The 19,292-nt window shown below is 40.8% G+C and overlaps 2 protein-coding genes across 6 annotated transcripts in view; one reads left to right on the forward strand and one right to left on the reverse strand.

The window, feature by feature from the left end:
- Positions 1-934: 934 nt before the first annotated feature.
- dnajc17 (DnaJ (Hsp40) homolog, subfamily C, member 17) overlaps positions 935-19,292 on the reverse strand; it is a 35,990-nt gene continuing 17,632 nt past the window's right edge. Inside the window, exons 9-12 of one of the 4 annotated variants that reach the window (XR_014916703.1) lie at positions 17,592-17,672; positions 16,913-17,032; positions 1,611-1,781; positions 1,156-1,220 (exon numbers count right to left, since the gene is read on the reverse strand). Coding sequence is in view for 3 of the 4 variants with exons in the window: in XM_085441299.1 (XP_085297425.1) it covers positions 1,095-1,220; positions 16,913-17,032; positions 17,592-17,672 (327 nt within the window). In the remaining variant the exon portion in view is untranslated. Of the gene's footprint in view, positions 1,782-16,912; positions 17,033-17,591; positions 17,673-19,292 lie in introns of all 4 variants that reach the window. The other 3 variants (XM_085441299.1, XM_085441301.1, XM_085441300.1) reach the window with 3 other exon arrangements.
- LOC146686697 (cdc42 effector protein 3) lies at positions 9,609-13,545 on the forward strand. Of its 2 annotated transcripts, XM_085442008.1 has the most exons (3): positions 9,609-9,886; positions 9,976-10,132; positions 11,348-13,545. In XM_085442008.1, the coding sequence occupies exon 3, from the start codon at positions 11,489-11,491 to the stop codon at positions 12,104-12,106; it is 618 nt and encodes a 205-aa protein (XP_085298134.1). In that variant the 5' UTR covers positions 9,609-9,886; positions 9,976-10,132; positions 11,348-11,488; the 3' UTR covers positions 12,107-13,545. The 2 variants fall into 2 exon arrangements, with proteins under 2 accessions (XP_085298134.1, XP_085298135.1); XM_085442009.1 differs by lacking the exon at positions 9,976-10,132.

The following is a 19,292-nucleotide window of genomic DNA, read 5'->3' on the forward strand; positions in this document are numbered from 1 at the left end:
ACTCACATTGAAAGGCTTGTGTCCAAGTTGAAATTATGTTACCTTTAAAAAAAAAATCAGTTGTTTCTCTCTCCAAGTAAATGAAACACTTGTTTTATGCAACTTTTTTTTTTTTTACCTTTATTGGATTGTGGTGACCTGCTTTTTATGAATGCACCTGCCCACTATCTAAAAAGCTTAGATACTGTCTACCATTGTGTTTTACGTTTTATTACTGGCTCTTGAAATCCTGACCATCTCTGTAGATCTCCACTTTCTCATTGGTTGGTTTTTATCTATAAATCTCTCCTTGGGCTGGTTCCCTCTTATCTGTGTGTTTATATGTGTAAAAGCCACATCCAATATAGCCTCGCTCTCACAATGTCATACAAATGACTGTAACAAAAATCAGAAGACAACTGGGAAAAAAGCTTTTAAATATGCCGCCCCTGTTTCCAGGAAGGAGGGAGAGGACAGAGAGAATAACTCTTTTAGTCAGTGTGACTGTTTTTATGATCTGCTGTTGCATATTTTGTGCTCACTTGTTTCTATGAAATGTTGTATTTGGTTTGAACTTGTGTTGTATTTGTTGTAACTTTTGTTGCCATGATGGCCTGCTCTCTCTAGGAAATGAGATTTAAATCTTAATTAGACTTTCACCTGGATAAAGAAAAGGATAATAAAATATTACAACACTATAAATAAAGACTTTCTGTCAAAAAGAATACCTAGAAATGTATTAGTACTTAGTGATGCTTAGACCAATAGACCAGTAATCAATCCCCAGAGGCCTGTAATGCACACACCATAGTGCAATTACATAGTCATAAGATGCATTCCAGTCTAAATCATTTTAAATCTCCAAATTTGTATCTACTATCTGGCACTACCCAGCTGTGCATCAAACCCTGCTGGTTCTCACATCTCTTCTCAGGAAAGGCCATGACACAAAAACTGTTTTTTGTTTGTTTATGAAAATTGTTTATTTTGCCACACATCACATTACATACAAAAAAATAATAAAAACAAATAAGAGGCTTTATGAAACTAAAGCCTGATGCAGGATTACATCTAATATTTCTCACAGTGCTGGTAACGAGCTGAGTCCTGTGGTGCTACGACGTGGCAGCTTCCTCCTCGTCTTCCCTCTGCATTTGTTCTATGAGTTTCTGACGTTCGGCGGCCTGCCTCATCCTCATCATCACAATGCTTTCGTAGTCACGCTCATTGGACAGGGAAGCCTAAAGGGGTGATAACAAAAAAGTGGATATTATCATAATGTGAAACAGAGCTACACAGACTAGTAGGACTTACAAAAACAAGATTCATAAGAAGATTTATTTATAGACCAGACAATCAGTTGATTTAGAAAATCAATTCAACAGAGTAGTTTCTATCAGATTTCATGACAGATCAACTTTTAGTTCTACTTAAGGTTCAAGCCACAAAAACCCTTTAATTTTATTTATAAGCAGCAGCGTTTTCATCAGTGAGCAGCATTCCCGTTATAAATGTATGGTGTCCAAGCTTAAACAGTGATAATCCTGATTGTATCACTGAGAGTTCTATTTCTCAGAATTGTCAAAAAAACGTATAAAGCTACAAAAAAATGTCTGTGCAGTCCTCCTCACAAGTAAGCTGAACTTGAAGTGTAAAATCTGTGGAGCGATCCTGTGATCCTGCGACAGAGTCGTAAGAAAAGCCAAACATCTTGGATTTTTAGATCATGACAACAGTCCTTCAAGGCAGCCATCCAACGTTTGGCTAATTCAGGGCTGCGGGACGGCTGGACCCTATCCTAGCTGTTACATGGGCGAGAAGAGAGGTACAGTTTGTTAGTCTAACACAAGGAAAAAAGACAGAGAGAGAGAACAAGTCACAATCAGATTCACTCAGATTCACACCAATTAGGGTCAATTTAGAATCACCACTTAACCTAACATGCATGTCCTAGGAAGCTGGAGTACGTGGCGACAACATGTAAACTCTACACAGAAAGCCTCCAGTGGAGGAAAGATGACTGTGTTAGACACGCAACATCATGTTGCTCATTCAAAGCTGACCACAGACACACACACGCAAAAAAACCAAAATGCAGTCAATGTCCAGTTTCTGTTTGCTTTCACAACCAGGCCTTTGAGTGCGGCGCAGAGAGGCAGATTTGGACACATGCTCTCATCTCAGTTAACATTTGCATGACGACATGGTGAACATGCATGAGACAGCAGCCCACAGAGAAACTGTGATGGGGTAATTCCACTGCCTTAGGTCATTAAACCTAAAATGTGGGCTGGAATTGGGCCTGGCAGTTGCTGGCAGGGCTTTGGCTTGGATGATGATGGCGACGGATTATCATACTGTGGGAGAAAATCAGAGAGGGCAGCCACTGGCTAATGGCTAATCAAGCAGGGTGGAACACAGCCCAAAAGGGCTTGCACACCCACACACACACACACAAACATCTGTGCAATGACCAATGCCACACACCGGTCAACCAAGATCGAAACACAAGAAACAGACTGTGATGAAACGAGAAAACACTTTAAGAAAAATTTTTAATCTGACAACTTCAATTTAAAATTCACCAGGATTGTGCTTATACTGTATGTGCAACACAAACATAGGCACTCATGGAGACCATCATCCCATCACTGATTAGGAAGGAAGACCACGTGTACACAAAGAAAGCCATTCTTTGAACAGATTATATCAAGGAAGTCTGCTGGGCCAAGGAAGTGTCTCTTTAACAAGACAGTGAGCTGCAGGAGAGAGTGAGCGTGTGCATTAAGGACAGGGAGTGATCTGATGAGTGGTAAGTTTTGTCGATGCACTCGCTAAGGCATCTGGAAAATATCATAGGGACTCCAGCATCCGTGTGCTGGGGAGAAAGAGGGTCTAGTGTGGAGGAAGAAGAAAAAAAGAGAAATTGGACGTTACCCTCACTCCCCCCTACGCCACCCCTGGATTGAGGAAAGCTGCTATTATCATTCCAATAACGTGAGCTCAAGCCCCCGTCTGACACGTAACTATGAAATATCACGCGAACACTATTAGGTAAATAAACAACTCTTGTAACTTAAAATTAAACAAAACACAAGCAAATATACAAGAAGCTGTGGAAATCCTCCTGCCTATACAGCAAATCTAACCATACTCTGCTACGCCCCCTACTGGGCACAATGCTGAAGTGCACCAGGAAAACTTTTAGAACTGGTCTGCCTTTTTCTCAGCCCAGCATGATTATGGCATCATGGGCAGACTGCACGACACTAATGATGTAGGGGAATTCTGTGCATTAACAGGTGCTTTATGGGCAGTGTGACGCATTTCTTCTCAGAATGAGGGAAGTTTCCTTGCCTCGGGTGTTAACTTACAATATACATATTTAGCCAGTGCATCACTCTGTAACTAAACACTTGGTGGGTACATATGTGCATGTCTATGTCTGTGTGTGTCTGCAAGTGTGTGTGTAGGGGCGGGTGGGTGTTTGGTGCCTTAACGCCAAGATCCGGGGTGAGCGGGAAACCACAAAACACAAACAATGGGCCACTGTACAAAGCCAAGACAGGAGGGTTCAAGGCCACCGCTGAGGTGGAATAGTAGTAAAACACACAACCACACACGCACATGCATACATATAAACAAGCTGAGGATCAGCGCATGGCGAGGCCTCGAAAAAGCACACCCCAGCCTGACCCCAGGCCAGTAATGACATCATGATCACCACAAGTGCTGTGAGTCAAGCAGCACACACACGCTCTTAAAAGTCCTTCCCACACACAGCAGGAGGCATGGCAGGAGCGCAGGTGGCCGCAGCACAAGTTGTCAGATCGCCGAGCGTGTGAGGACAAGTGATTGAAAAGGTGTTTGTACATTTAATAGAGACAGACAAGCGCGGACACGAGTAAAGTGAAACTACATCTATTCAAAACAGCTTCCGTTAAAATCTTGCCATTTCACGCTTAACAGCTTTTAACCTTGCAACTTGACGGCTCACCAATTCAAATTTGATAAATGGATCACTCATTAACACCATAAAGCATCACATGTCTTCAACTAGACGGTTGCAGTGCCGAGGTGACTTTAAAGTCCTCCAAAGCTTAAGAATGGGTTTTTTAACAAGCCTGCTCTGTGGTCCCAGCTAAAATGTGTGCTCTGATCCACTGCGGTGAAGTTAATCAAGGAACTATTTAACTGGCGGGCGTGTGGTGGCGTAGTGTGTGTTTCTGTATTTGTGTGTGTGTCACCGAGCTGTGATTTATGAAAGGCAAATACCAGTATAGAGATCGTTTGGGCGTGTGTGTGTATGTGAAGGTACCCAAGCGCTCATGCTAACACAAACAAAGAGGCAGCCTTACTGCAGATGCATCACTGGAGCCGAGGTGAAATTCTCGTGCAGACCTAAGCTTTCTAAATGGTAGCGGATTAATCAACATTCATTACAGAAGTCAGCAGACATAAAACCCCAAAGGTTTGTTCTACTACACCGCTTTTGCAAGTAAAGAACAAACAAACCACAGAGGTCGAGACCCAAATGTACTTCCTGTTTTTAGCCCCTCTCATGCAATGCACAAACTTCCTTTATTTGACAGAAAATGTACGTCTGATCAAAGCAGCCAAATTAAACTGCAAAAAAAAAAAAACATAGCTGCTGGAATGACTGGTACCAACACCAAGTCAGCTTCAATAGAGTTCAACGTAATAGCTTTAAAAAACATGTTTGCGGCCTGGAACAGGAAAATAAATAATACGTTTGTTGCTCGATAATGATGGAAAGACAAATGTTGAACCTTTCATAACTGTATTGTGGGTGTTTTTTGTTTTGGTTTTTTTATATAACTTGTCCATTTGGATACTGTTGAGGCTTAAAATTAATGGTACGGCTTTGATTTCCACATTGCCAGGTATACTGACAGCTACAGGAGCTGTCTACCAGGTCTCATCTGCAGGGGCGTATCCAGAACAGGGCATGGGGTGGCACCAGGATGCTGGTGCCCCCCAATACCAATGTCATTGGCATAGTGTACTGCCAGTCTTACAATGTCCAACATCTTTGCATGAGAGTATTGAGAGAGCCATAAGAAATGTAACTAAGTAGATTTACTCAAGTACTTTACTAAAGTACAAATTTAATATACTTGTATTTGAAGTATTTCTAACTTGGGATACTCTCTTTTTTCTACTATATTTTGGACACTGTGCAGCACCACGTTTTAAGTAATAAACCTTTTTGTTCTTGATTCGCCTGTGCCACCCCATTTACAAAACAAATCCTGGACACGACCCTGCTCACCTAAGCTAACTGAAGTCACTGAACTGGATTTCTCAACTATGTTTGTGGTGTTTATGCCATTTTTTTTTTAATGAAATTATCAAATAATTATTACTGCCTGCTATGGCAGAGACCATACAAGACCTGTGTGGCTCAGTTTTGGTGACTATATTTTTAATCTGCTAATCAGCACTAATTAGCGAGCATGTGTATTTGTGCATTGCATCCTTCCAGTATATGGATGCAGGTAGCTAACGAAGTTTCATAATGTTTGATAATAATTCCAGTCTGTCATCTAAATCATTTCTGGGACTTAAAAAAATACAACGAAAGCTAAAATGCTAAAGTTGTAATTATATTAGCTCATCAGCTCAATCATATTAGCTTTGCTGTACTCAAACACCCCATATAAGCTATATAACTACGCTCATGGGTATACACAGTATTCAACAGAATAGAAGCGTGCAGGGTGGAGTCAGAAAAGTGCCTTTGGAATCTGTAAAAGTAAAGGATATAAACAGTGAAAAGAGAAATGGCAGCAAAGACCTGAACTCCTGGTGCCCTGGCATTTCTCTTTATGATGGATGAGCTCAGGGATCCTTGAATAGGGAAATGTGGGGGTTTGGTTTCTGTAATATCCAAGAATACATTGTTGTAAAAGCAAAATTATGTCTTTCACATTCCAGCCTTCCTGGAAAAGCCCTCTGATTGCAACAGATTTGCTATTAAAACAAAGGAGGCCAGGGCACTGCAAGAACACCATCTGAACCTTGGAGATGTCAAAAAATGAGCCGAGGTATTACACAAGGAAAAAAAAAAGAAAGAAAATGGCACAACAATTGCAGATTTCTGTTTACTTTGTTTGTGCATGTGTTCCTTATCTACACTAATTAATGTGTAAAGTAAGCAAAACCAGTAAAACTGATCTCAGTATGTATTGTTTACATTAACTCTACAAATCTACAGTTTAATCTAAAACGCACAGCCATCATTCAATAATTACTAATCAGTCAGTGTCAGGAGAAATAACATTCCTCAGATTTTACTGATACCTCCAAATTTATGGGTTTTGAAATTCTTTGGAATAAATCCTGCAATAACTACACAAAAAATCCATAACAATTTTGTCTTCAATATTCTGTGTAACAAAGAATGCAAAGTACTATTTAAAGCACAAAACTGCAACCATAAACTACATAATATGATAATAGTAATGCTAATATAGCTTTCCCTTATTAAAAGATCTGGTAATGAGTTAAAGGAAACTGAATGAAAGACAATGCAGCACCATACTATATGTTAAACATCCTCGGGTCATTTTTGAATGTAGAATAGTGCCACGAGTCAAACCTACATTATCACATTGTGAGTGTAAGCTTCCACTAACCAATCAAACTGCAGAATGCATCCCAGTGTGCCCATATTCATAAAGTAATACAGTATGTAGTGTAGGTCCAACAATTTTTTTTATGGTAAATGACCTGTATTTATATAGCGCTTTACTAGTCCCTAAGGACCCCAAAGCGCTTTACACATCCAGTCATCCACCCATTCACACACACATTCACACACTGGTGATGGCAGCTACATTGCAGCCACAGCCACCCTGGGGCGCACTGACAGAGGCGAGGCTGCTTTTTAGGGCAATAAAGGTTAATAGGCAATTTTGTGTCTGACCAAATGTGAAATTTTCTGCTCCCGAGTTGGTATATGCAAAAAAGTGTCATAAAGCATTATGTTATAGTGAAGCTGACCTTTGACTTGAGACATAAAATGCCACCAATCAGATATTTCTGCAAACTATGTAATAATGAATGTAAAAATTATTCCTTTATGGCCAAAAAACCCCCCAAACAAATAACTTTTTATGAGGTTGCACTGCCTTAAATTTTAAAATTGTGCTATTAATAATGACTCGAGCACACATACACGTACATATTATGTTGTTTATCATGTATCAGTTAACAGAAACACTTTTAAAATGGTTTATATTTTTTGGGAATAGTTAGATTGCTTTCCTTGCACTGAATAGCAGAGCATATGATTTTTCTGTGTTTTTGGCATAACGACAGTAAAAGATTCTGATTATGATGAAATTCCCTCGTGGTGCTCCTGAAATATTGTGTTTGCAAGAATGGGAAGAATATCAGGCCTCAGTGACCTTGGATGACCAAATTCTACTCACTTTATTTTTCAATTTTTCTGAGCACGTTTGACTTTGACAATCATGATACCGGGACAGACACACGCACAAATGAAAAACTCAAAAACATTAAATGTCTCTGTCGCTGACTGACAAACTTTGGTGTAAAACCTCAAAATGTAAATAATCCAGCTGTTTTATTGTGTTGTGACATTTGGCACCGCAGTGCATTACCTCATCAGAGAATATTTGTTTTTACCCAGCCAAGCCATCCGCTTACTGTGTTGGACCTGACGTGACTTTGTTGTGTTGATTAGAAGCTACTGTTAGCTACGTCATATGTGTTGGTGAGTGTGCGCTTGGTATTCAGTAAAGTAACACCTGGGCTTCGGTGTCAGATCTCTGTCATGTTGGAATCATGCAAGCGAGTGTCTGCACTTCCTCTTAGCAATCCCACAGCCAAGTTTCTGTTGGAAAACCTTCAGACGGCTAATCACTGAGTCATAACTTTGCAGACGAACAGCGACAACAATGCTGAAGATGATGACAAATGCATATTTAAACATTCCCACCAGAAATGATAAAAGGAAAACTACTAGAAACTGTTTATACAAAATACAGACAGGTGGGAATGACTACTTTAACAAGTCTTACAAGCTAAATAATCTGGTTAATTCATTGATGTATTGCACGCTGAATTTGATCACAGCCCAATGTCCAGTATTTGCCAATAAAACAAAAAAGCTTTTTCATATAAAAGAATAAGCCAAATCTTGCAGTAAATCTATTCTAAATGCTGGCTGTCTGAGGGCCTTGATCAGCGGAAGCTGAAGTACATACAACAAAGAGCCAAAAGAATATCCACCAAAGCCTCAGTTTGGAATCGTTGCGCCAGTCAAAGCAATATCTGGAAACACTTTTTATCCTGCAACAACAAAAACATGCAGCATCCCAGATTTCAGGCCCGGCATAGCTGCATCAAACCACATTGCCCACTATGGTCAGGCCTTAGAAAAGAGGCTTGTGCAGAAATCCAGTTCGGGCTAAACGCATAAGCCCAGAGGCTACATAGCATGAGAGCACCGCTAACAAACTGAGCCCAACCTTGGTCAGACAGCAGGTCTTGTGAGGTCATACCCAAATACCACAGATAACACTAGCTCTTCACCCTGATTGTCTTCTAGCATGAAAGCAGTTTTGTGGTTGTAGGTGGAAGAAGGAGGGGGTTTCTCAGAAGAGGGATGTTCAAAAATGTTCTGTTTCGGCCTTGGGTAAATGTTATGATAATTTCATTTGCGTGAGTAATTGTGTCTGCTCTTGCAGACTGTTCTGGTCCTGAGTTGCAGAGCAGCAGAGAGGATGAGGGCGGGACGTATGTTGTTTATTGGATCGATTTCAAAGGAGCGCTTAAAAAATACGATTTGTCCTTCACGCCCGGCATGTTTAGGGTTGGGGAGGAAGGCAAAAACAAACAAATACTGCACACAGATCTACAGCTTTCTCCAACACATGGCAATATTTCAGCATTATGAAATATGTTATCTTTAAAACATCACCACGCAGGTAGATGCAACTGTTCAGAAGATAATAGTCCCAAAAAAAGGCTCACAATCAAAGTGCGTAGCAGTGAGTGTTACTGAAACTTTGAGGCTTTAAACCTTTTTACGCAAACACGTTCCAGCGAGCGCACAAACGTTTTCTGCTCTGACACATCCATTACTATAGCATTCCATAGCAAAGACAACACGCTGGAGGCGTGAGAATTAGAAATGCAGCAAGTGATCCCTCTTGTGAAATCCAGCGTGCCTGCTCATACATGTCTGTGTGGGATACTGAGCTTTGATTACACAGAATAGCTACAGGCCTCCACTCAGGCAGAAGAGTCTTTGGAGTGGGCTCAACTCAACAACAGACAGGAAATCAGGAAATCAGCAGAATAGAGGGACAATAAGACAGAGATTAGGGCTGACCGGTTTCTCACTTACTAGGACTTCCTCTTTTTTCCCCAGATAAGCACACAATCTATAACAGTCTCACACACTCTTATTAAAACACAATCAGTTGTACATGACCAACCTCTTCAAACTTCAAACTATACGTCGCCCCTTTCCTTTCTCTCAGTCACACCATTCGGCTTTAAGAATAAGTCGTGCACGGCAGTTTCTGCCTTTCTCAATGTCATGGGAATTAAACCGGGAGCTCGTGCTTTGTGCCGACTCACCCGCAGGTGATGGGTGCAGCCAATCAACCAGCAGGACTTACTGTAACACCTACGACTAAAAGGCCAACTCACTCCGCAAACAGGATGATATAATCTCCTGACTGGAGGTGGGATGACTTCAGATGTCAACTAAGAAATACCTGGATCTCTTAACAATCTTATACTTTGACCTCACCTGGCTTATCACTTAGGGGAAGATAACTTTCATCAGCCAGACACAAAAAGATCTTTCTGCGAGGATTATCTAAAACACTCGTTGAAGCAGAGAAGGGTAAGAAATGGTACATAAATACTTTCTTTAGCTTTTCTTCTACGATGAGGAAAAGACTGTTGTAGCTCACATTGTTTCTGTGTCTCGAGGTGGTTCAATGAGATCTTGTCTGTAACAGCTGACAAGCCCCGTCATGTCAAAGGAAGGTTTGTGAGAGTGTGCAGGTACACACAGCCTAGCTTCCTGGCAGAGACGGGTGTGCGTGTGTGTGGGATTCAATTATCCTTGATTTTCCCAGCAAGACAGGTAAAAACTAACATCTTTTCTTTTTTTGTCTAATTATTGTTATAGTTCTCACTAAAGTAACTGCACGGCAGGAAAAAGATCTTAACATCAGTTATTTTAATTGTGGTTAAAGTTTTCAGCAGACTGAGTCCTTATCAGTCTTTGAGATGTGTAATTAATGGAGCGTTCGGAACCATCATTTAAAACGTGTTTCTTGGCCAATGTGTTTTAATGAGCTTCTTTAGTTTTTAACTTGGCCACGAAGTGTTTCCTGAACACGATACTCATGGCTAAAATCCCAACGACTCCTCCTTGGCCAAACTGACATGTCTGGAAAGGAATGCAGTCGAGTCCGCGCGCTCCAATCTCCCGCTGCTACTAAAGTGCCGATAAAACCTTTACAGGCCAACAAAACCTGTTTGCCGAAGTGGTTTACAAATTTACAGAGTGAGTGTTTCAAGTCACGAACACAGATCTAACTGTGGGCAAAGCTGTTGGGAGGCTTAAAAATCACAGACACAGAGGAGATTATCTAATCGGCGTGCCTGCGTTGATGAACTGAGTTCTGTCTCGCTCACTAAAATCATTACTGGTCACGGAAAGTGAAAACGCTTTCTTGTTTTGTTTTTTCGAGTCATTGTGACCAAGAGGTTTTAGGTTTTGTATCCCAGTTATTTAGACTTCTGAGGAAATTATAAACATGTGCTCTAAAGTGAAGTTATTATCATAATTTCTGACAGAGGTTGTGAGAAAGTGAAGACAATGCACTGCATACAGGATAACAATTACCACTCTGGCATTTTTTCTTATTTATTTTGTTGACTCTCTTACTGGAAGTCTTAAATGGACTAGAAGACTTCCTCTGGAAGACGTGCAGCAGACCACACCTGCATTTATCGGAAAAGAGGGGATTTGAAAAGTAAATATTTGTAAATGAAAGGTTCAAAGCATTGTTTGAACATCCCTGCGCTGCCAAATAATTGCTGCATTTCATTAAATGAAAATCAAGGCTAGCAGGTGCAATCGCTGCACAATGGATGTGAATTTAAAAAAAGCTAACAGACACAGTCAAATCCTTACATCTGGTTTTGAAAAACACGACAAACACAAGCACAGATCTCCTTCATGTTCTAGCATGAATAAGAGAGAACCTGGATGACATGCTGCTGCGGGAAATGTGGTATCAAACTGTTATTTGTTAAAATGTTAATACTCTCTTTTTGTGTTTCGTTGCAGATGGAGTTATGCTTTTAATTATCAAAACTTCCTAACAAATTGAACAAAGAAGAAAGAGACTACAAAGACTTTTGAGGATACATTAAAAACAAAAAAGATTAAACTGAAACATTTAAGCAAATCTCAACCAGATCTGCTAGGATGCCACTCCGAGCATCGCTGCACAGAAATCCAGCCTCTGGACGCTGGTCCAGCAGGAATTCCAAGAGGAAGGAGGTTCTGTCTGTCAACATGATCAGCCTACCGCTCGCCGATTTCCGCCACATCACTCATATTGGAAACAATGCCGACAGCTTTGGAGATCTGTCTTTTCTAAAGCTGAGTCACAACCTGCTTTTACAAAGTTCCCGAAGTGAGCAGAACGTCTTTCTGGCCTGCTCACCGCCTCCAAAGCCGCCTCGTCTGAATCTGGACGAGACTGAGAGCAAAAAGACCCCTGACTTGTCTGTGGACCACCAGCACAATAACTCCCAGAAAAGGAAGAAATGCAGTTCTCTGCCCCTGCTGGACAGCGAGAAAGGAAATGTAGATGCTGAAAAAGAGGATGGGTACCAAAGAGGGAATAATACTTCTTCCAATCAGACTCATAGCTCCAGATGGGGCAGCACAGGTTCAGATGGGGATGAAGACTTTAATGAGACCTGTGACAAAACTACGGGACAACAAAAGGATGAGGACAGTGGCTTTTCATTCAGCCTCGACCTGGGTCCTTCGATCCTTGACGATGTCCTTCAGGTGATGGACAAACTGCACAAATAAACCAGAGATTAGCCAAATGTCTCGGAGAGGCTTTACTAAAGGTTTGGAATATAGAGAGCAATAAGGGCCTCATCTTGTCCAGAATCCTGATCGGAGACGAAATCATCACATTTGGATATTGTTTTGTTCATTATGTTCGGATAAATCTAAAGATATCTGCTTTTTTGGAATGCAGAATCTCAAACAATGAATAATAAACCACAGATGAACACTGTACACTTTGTAAAGGCACAGGATATGCTCCTAGAGCGCTGTGATCCACAGCGTTTACTAAAAAGTATGCGTGATTCTGTTTGAAAAGGGGGCACATAAACAAAGTTAATGTTCTCCAAGCAATCACCCTTTGCAGAGGCAGATCCAGTGTTTAAGTTAATAATTAAACTTTGTCTCATGTTAAACTAAGAGCTTGACATTTTCAGCCTTTTCACATTTCCCCTTAGCTATTTTAATTCTTCAAACCACACATCACGGCACTGACGACGGCTGTTAAGACTTAAGATTGTTGTGTTTAAGAAAAGAAACGCAACGACTGGAATCCAAGGTCCTTGGAGCTGCGATGCCTTGGCGTGCTTGCCAATCTGTTGTGTGCAGAGGGCAAATTTTACTCCGCACGCATCTGAGAGGCCCCACTCAATGGTAGACCAAGGTACCCCCCATCTCTCATTCCCAACAAGGCAGTGAAAACAAACACTTAGTCCTGCTTCCAATAAAAGCCAGCCAGTGGTGGCAGTTTGGGCTACCGACCAAGCCAGGCCACAGGTCCAAGACCTCAGAAGAAAAATGAAAAAAAAAAAGAAGCCAAAGCAGGCTGTTTTCTTAGCTGCAAATCAGCGTTCAATGCTCTGGTGAGCAGTGCACGAGAAGAAAAGTGGTAAAGGGTAACTTGATACTTCCACATATGCAGGGGGTGTTGAGGGAGAAGGAGGACCAGAAACATCATTACTGTAGCAAAAGTTCTGATGAGGCTTTAAACACTACCTTCTACCCAAATACACCCAACACGCAAAAATGCATGCTGTATCTCACACACTGGCACACGAGCAAAGGGAAGCACACGTGAAACACGCGTGAAACACTCGTCCATACGTTTTCCTCAAACCTACAGAGGAGACGTCGAGACGAGCCTCACTCCGGCTTTGTTGGGGAGTTATCGGGATGGGATGTGGCACAAAACCCAGAAGAAGTCAAATTCCTAAGAGCGCCACGGGTCATGGTACAAAATCTAGAAACCAAAATAAGTTCTTCAAGCAATAAATTTTGAATTCTATGCAAACAGTCCAAAACAGAAACAGCACTGTTTGTGGGAACATTTATATATCCGTTTCTTGTAGACTTCTGCCAATAACACATTGTGAATGTTTTTTTCCTTCTGAAGAAAAAATAGTTTTTATGTATTTTTTGTGCAAAGCAAATAAAAACATCAAATACTCGTATGAAGAGATTGCTTTTTTCTTTATTTTACACATTGTTTTATGTGTTTGTATCATTTTTTCTAGAGAAACTACAGCTTATATAGGACTCCGCAACACAATAATATTATGTAGAGGTGGCCAAAATTAGACACGCACGGCAGAATTTCATGCACAGTAGAGGCATGAATGCTGCACTGGAGTAAAGTGGACTTTGAAGCACAGCTAAAGCACAAAGAGGTGGCTATCAATAGCTAACCAGAGTCCGTTAGTAAACTTCAGGATAAGCAGGAGAATGAGCTATTCACTGACAGAGATTTACACTGTGTTGACTGTGTTGCCCTGCTCGATGCAATAACTCCCTAAGCAATCAAAACCTTATCTATTCACAAGAGAAAGAAGAATTGTGCAATATCAGAGAAATCAGAAATAATACTTGGCATCTTATTTTTCCTGCATGCATGTGTCCTTGGTTTTCTATCAGTCTGTCATCTGTGTGAAAGTCCTGTGAATGCGAGATGAAAGAGTCTGTGATGGAAGACAAATTATCTTGTCTGCTCTGCAAAAAACTGGCCAAACTGTGAAGTATCCCAATCACATCTGGCATCACTTCCCTCCGTTTTAAAATCTAAGCTTGCTGTCATGCAGAATACAAAAAAAAAAATCTTGTCATTCCTCTAAAGCAGCTCGTACGAGCTGTGTTTTTTGTCGGCTACCAACTTAAACATTAAAAATACTGTATTGGCAAATAGGACAAGAGTGCTGCGCCTGTAATTGTGCTTCCCAGTGAAATCTAATGCTACATGTCTTTGTTTTGGTCTGGTTTGTTTTTTTGTATTTACACATGAAAGGGGATTTCATAAAACCAACAGTTTTTTTTGTTTATGCTGTCGGTATCGTGTATCAAGACAGAAAATATTATCAAGCTGCAAAGAGGATCAAGCAAATTGAAAACAGCTCTTCCCTCTCATGATATGCATGATGAGCTAAATGCATTTAGGCATAGATTTCTATGTATTCTAAACCAGCACATCTTTTTTTAAAACATCTCCCATCCTCCGTTTCGTGAGTGGCCAATCATCCTTCAGTCTCATGTATTTTCACTGCTCGTTTCCTTTTTACTTTTGCTACTAACAAAAATGTGAAATAGAACAAAACCAAAGAAAAAAAAAAAGAAATATTCAGCTTTTAAGTCTGGTCATTGCAATAAACAGAAAGCTGTTCCTAAACAGCTATCATCTCCATTAAGAGCAGGTTTCAGGCCAGCACTGAATATGCCAACAGCAAGGCCACATCCAATGCATCTCTTCCAGACACAAGGACTATTTTAGGTGATAACGCACTTTTAAAGCACTAGCAAACCAGCAGGCTGGAAAAACAATCCCAGAATAGCTGATCTACTGCATCTGGTTTATGCCGTGACAACCCTGCAATGATTCCCTGGCTCTTGATGGAAGAAGCAGGCATAGAAGGCTCAAATTTAAAACCCTTACAATAGAATCGTTTTAAATAATACGGTATGCTAAACTGAGCAATAAACCATGAATCAAGACACAATGATTAATGATGGCATCATATCTCTGGAGGCATGAACGTCAGGTCTGGCAAAAACAAAGCAGACAGATAGATGGGGATTCCACATCCGAGAGTTTGTTAAGATAAACTATCCATGTGAAATCCCTTTTTCAGATGCAACTATTTGCCGCTCTCGGATAGGACTGCACTGAAATGTTTAGCAATGGATAATAGGTTCTTTTAGCATTCACTGAGATTTTGAACCATGTACTAAAAGAAACATTTGGACTTCTGGGAAAATTTAAAGGTTCGTTTTCTCGACCTCTCCATTTTTCAGCCTGTCACTACGACGTATTTGTCATATCAGTAATGTTAACGGGTACACACGCAAAAGTGGACGATCAGGAAAAGAAACTGGATTCTTTTCCCAAATGAAGGGTCTGAATTTAGCCAAGAGCGTGGGGAGCAATTCCACATGGTGCGAAAGACACGGCCCTCCCCTATTTTGAAATTAATATCCATGGTGAGAAAAACTGGGTGAATGCAGTAGGTCCAGTTATAAATCATGTCATATCTACAACAAAAACAGAGCCAAAAGATCAACACTCCTCTCTGTGAGAGAAGTTAAAAATTTAACACACCATGAGATAGATCAAAGTCTCTGTACCCTGAGGGGGTCTTCTTGGGGAATTTGCCCCTCCCTTTACTCCATTAGGCTCCTCATACTGGCCTCAAATTCATTTATTAAGCCCAGCAGAGATGGAACTAAAGTTAAGGGTGAAGTCATCCGTGTATCTGAGCTCCCTGTGGCGAGACGCTGACTCTGTGAGCTGTGTTTAGATTGATGAGGTTAAAGAACCAAGTCCTCACTTTGCTCATATGTGATTGCAGCTGGATAATGTTGGGACACTATGAAGGGGTCGGCTACAGGAGAGGGATCAGATTTGTAGATCCCAGATAAGAATCTGAAAAGAACATTCACATCCACTGACCCGTGGATAGGTGTGGATCAACACCGCTAATATCTGCCATGGTTTATCTATTATGTCATGTTGGACCTCTTTAGCAAGAAGTATTCTCAGTGAAGGCTAATTTGAAAATAATTCTAGCATAGTAATGTTTCCAGTCAGAGTTACAGAAGAAAAAAGGCTAAAGCAATCATCTTTGAATATCTGCAATGCAAACCGGTTTACCATAATAACATTTAAAGAGATTAGTGTGACAAGTCCCAGTGTGCAGACTCAGTCACAGATACTAACGCTGTGTAGGGGGTCGTAGACCCCACACTAGCATGAGAGGTGAAACCCAGTTCAGCAGTTTTATGTAGCAAACTGTGGTCCATAGGTGGTTAATTCTTCAAATTAAAAAAAAAATGTTATATTAAGATGATCAGAAGGTTTTTGACTTAATGAAAAAGGCCAAAATCTAAAAGTAATTAATAAGAAGAAGAAAAAATGTAATCACTTGGCACCAAAATATCCATTTTTACTTTCTCACGTGCCAGACTACCATTATTGCATACTGCTACACGAAATGCAGCAATCCTGGGGTCTGCCAGGTCATTTCCATTAATGATCAGCCAACGAGGGGCTCTGGGCCAGTGCCGGGCCAGCACCTCACCACAAATAAACCGAGGACCATTTAACCAAACACATTGTTCTAGGTCAGACGAATGGGAGTGCAAGCACCGGGGAAATATCTGCACCACTGATACGAAAATAAAAGCTCTGAACGTTTACATACCTCTCTTTGTGGGGCAGTGTTTAGGCAAGAGTATTTGTGCTGGAAGCAATGTAGCCGGAGGATTTTATAACATGGGGCTGACACGCTTTATGAGAGAGGAGGGGAATTACAACAGCGCATTTTAATGTTATACCGGTACCTGTGAAGGCATGAACTGCCCAGAATGAGAAGCTGCGGCAAAAACCTCAGGCTGTCCTTCAAGCCAGGAAATCTTCAGGGGATTTGCAGCTACGCCACTTTCATTCTTTACAGCCAGCTCCTAAAAAAAACAAAAAACAAAATGTGAGAGTGGGTATTCAAATGAGTCATCTACCAGTATTATTAAGGCGAAAACACTTTCTCCTTGTACAGAGTGGGACCTAGGTATTTGTTCAGTTCACATAACACCTAAATAAAGGTGGGCCAACACCGGAGCTGGGGCATGAAGATGGGCAGGGTGAGACAACAGAACCTGTACCTAGATCCCAGTAGACTGGCAGGCATATTTTCTGCAGGCGAAACACATGTTGCGGTAAGGAAACCACAACAACAAAAAAAGTACATCATGATGACAAAGAGCCTGAGGAACCAGACAGTGGGGAACAATAAGATGGCTCAGTTCCGTCCGTCCAATGGTTTCCATCAGCATCGGGACTTCTGCGGTACAGAATGACTAAAATATCAGTTTCACTCACACAGACCGTCCCCAGGCACGGAAGTCTATGACAGCTATCACTCTGAGTAATAATCAAACTCATCGGGTGACCTGGAATTTTGAGGCAAATGAATGTTGAAGAAAACGGTTTCTGAGGTTTTTATTCAGGAGTTAAGGTACTTACAGCAGCTCTCACAGTTGCAAATTCTGCAACAGCACTTCCTTTCTTCTTACTCGACATGATCACATTCAAAACATCGCCATACTAGAAGTAAAAAAAAAAAAAAGTGGGGGGGGGACAAAGTCATATTGAGGTAGAGGAATGATTGTGAACATTCAAATTAATATTGCTTTTCACAGCACAATCCATAACCATAAAAAACCACACACAGGCACAAAACTTCAAAACACTGGTGAATATAAAAGACTTCCTGAGAAGTTAGCGTTCAATATGTGTTTGTTATTAGACCTCGTGATATTGTTCGTATGTTTGAGCCTGAGCCAGTTATTCTTTGAACAGTAACAACATCTACATCTAAAGCTGACAGGAGATGTGTTTCATATCCAACTGCACTGATTTCTGTTGTTGAGCTCATTTGATCCCAAAAGAGTGCAAAAGTTGGCCTAAAAGTGCAGCAAAGCAAAGACCAACCTCTTTAAGAAAGACACGGTGAGAAAAGAAGGGGGAGACTATAAACACAATGGAGGAGCACAAAGGGCTTTTTAAATTCCTCGTAGCTCAGGTGGATCAAGTAAAAAAAACTCAATGCCATTTACTTCTTCCTAACTAAAGTGAGGCTTGGGAACAGAGAGTACAAGGAAAGAGGCCTTTAAGAATCTCATTCTGAAAAAACTGTAGCTTTCTGGGAACGGGAAAGTCCAAGAATGCTAATGCTTACTAAGGACACTCTGAAGCAAGCCAACAGTGACAAAGGAGACTCTCCAAAGGCCTCTGTTTCATGAAATATAAATATCGTAACATATTTTTGAAACAAAGATGTATTACTTCAACCAGCCAAAGTACACAAGTCCATACACGCCCACATGCACGTATACACACAATCAAACTCGTTCCCACACAGCAGTGGCTATTTCTACTTGCCCAAACCATTAACTGTCACTCATTGGAGCTTGCCATCTTAAACAGGATTTTCTTAGAATATATTCCCTTTGCTCAAGCATTTAAAAGAAGCAACACTTTTTTCCAGAGGTTTTTTTTTTTTTTACTCCCTCCTGCTTGGGAGCATATTGACTGCATGCGTGCAGAAGAGAAATTGAAATGCCTTTTTCCAGCCAGCTTGACGTCACTGACACTTGCCCTATCCTCATTTCAGGCCAACCTATGCCACGCCAAAAGCCCCTGTGACGGATCACAGCATAAGGTGGTACTAGGTTGCATGAGAAGAGCACATTTCCTAATGCCTCCCTCGGCACTGCTTAATCACTTGGTGAGAGGGGCACAAACAATGGTGTGCATGGCTTTAAAAGGGCACTACAACATTGCCCTCAGCACTTTCACTGCAACAAAACTTAATGGGCCTTATTTAAGGGGAGGAACAAAACAATCTACAACAGTGATGTCATGCAAACCTCAAATAAGGCTGGACTCTGCAGGTAGGTTTTTTACCATGCAATCAAATGCATATATATATATATATATATATATACATATATATATATATATATATATACATATATACATATATATATATATATATATATACATATATACATATATACATATATATATATACATATATATATATATATATATATATATATATATATATATATATATATATATATATATATAAAAACACCCAGCACGCCCCTGCGGGCGGTTTTATCCTTCAAGCTCGGGTCCTCTACCAGAGGCCTGGGAGCT

Source organism: Copadichromis virginalis, linkage group LG19, assembly GCF_057382275.1.
Source record: "Copadichromis virginalis isolate Kocher_CV1m ecotype Utaka linkage group LG19, C_Virginalis_male_GT1.1, whole genome shotgun sequence".
NCBI classification, from domain to species: domain Eukaryota; kingdom Metazoa; phylum Chordata; class Actinopteri; order Cichliformes; family Cichlidae; genus Copadichromis; species Copadichromis virginalis.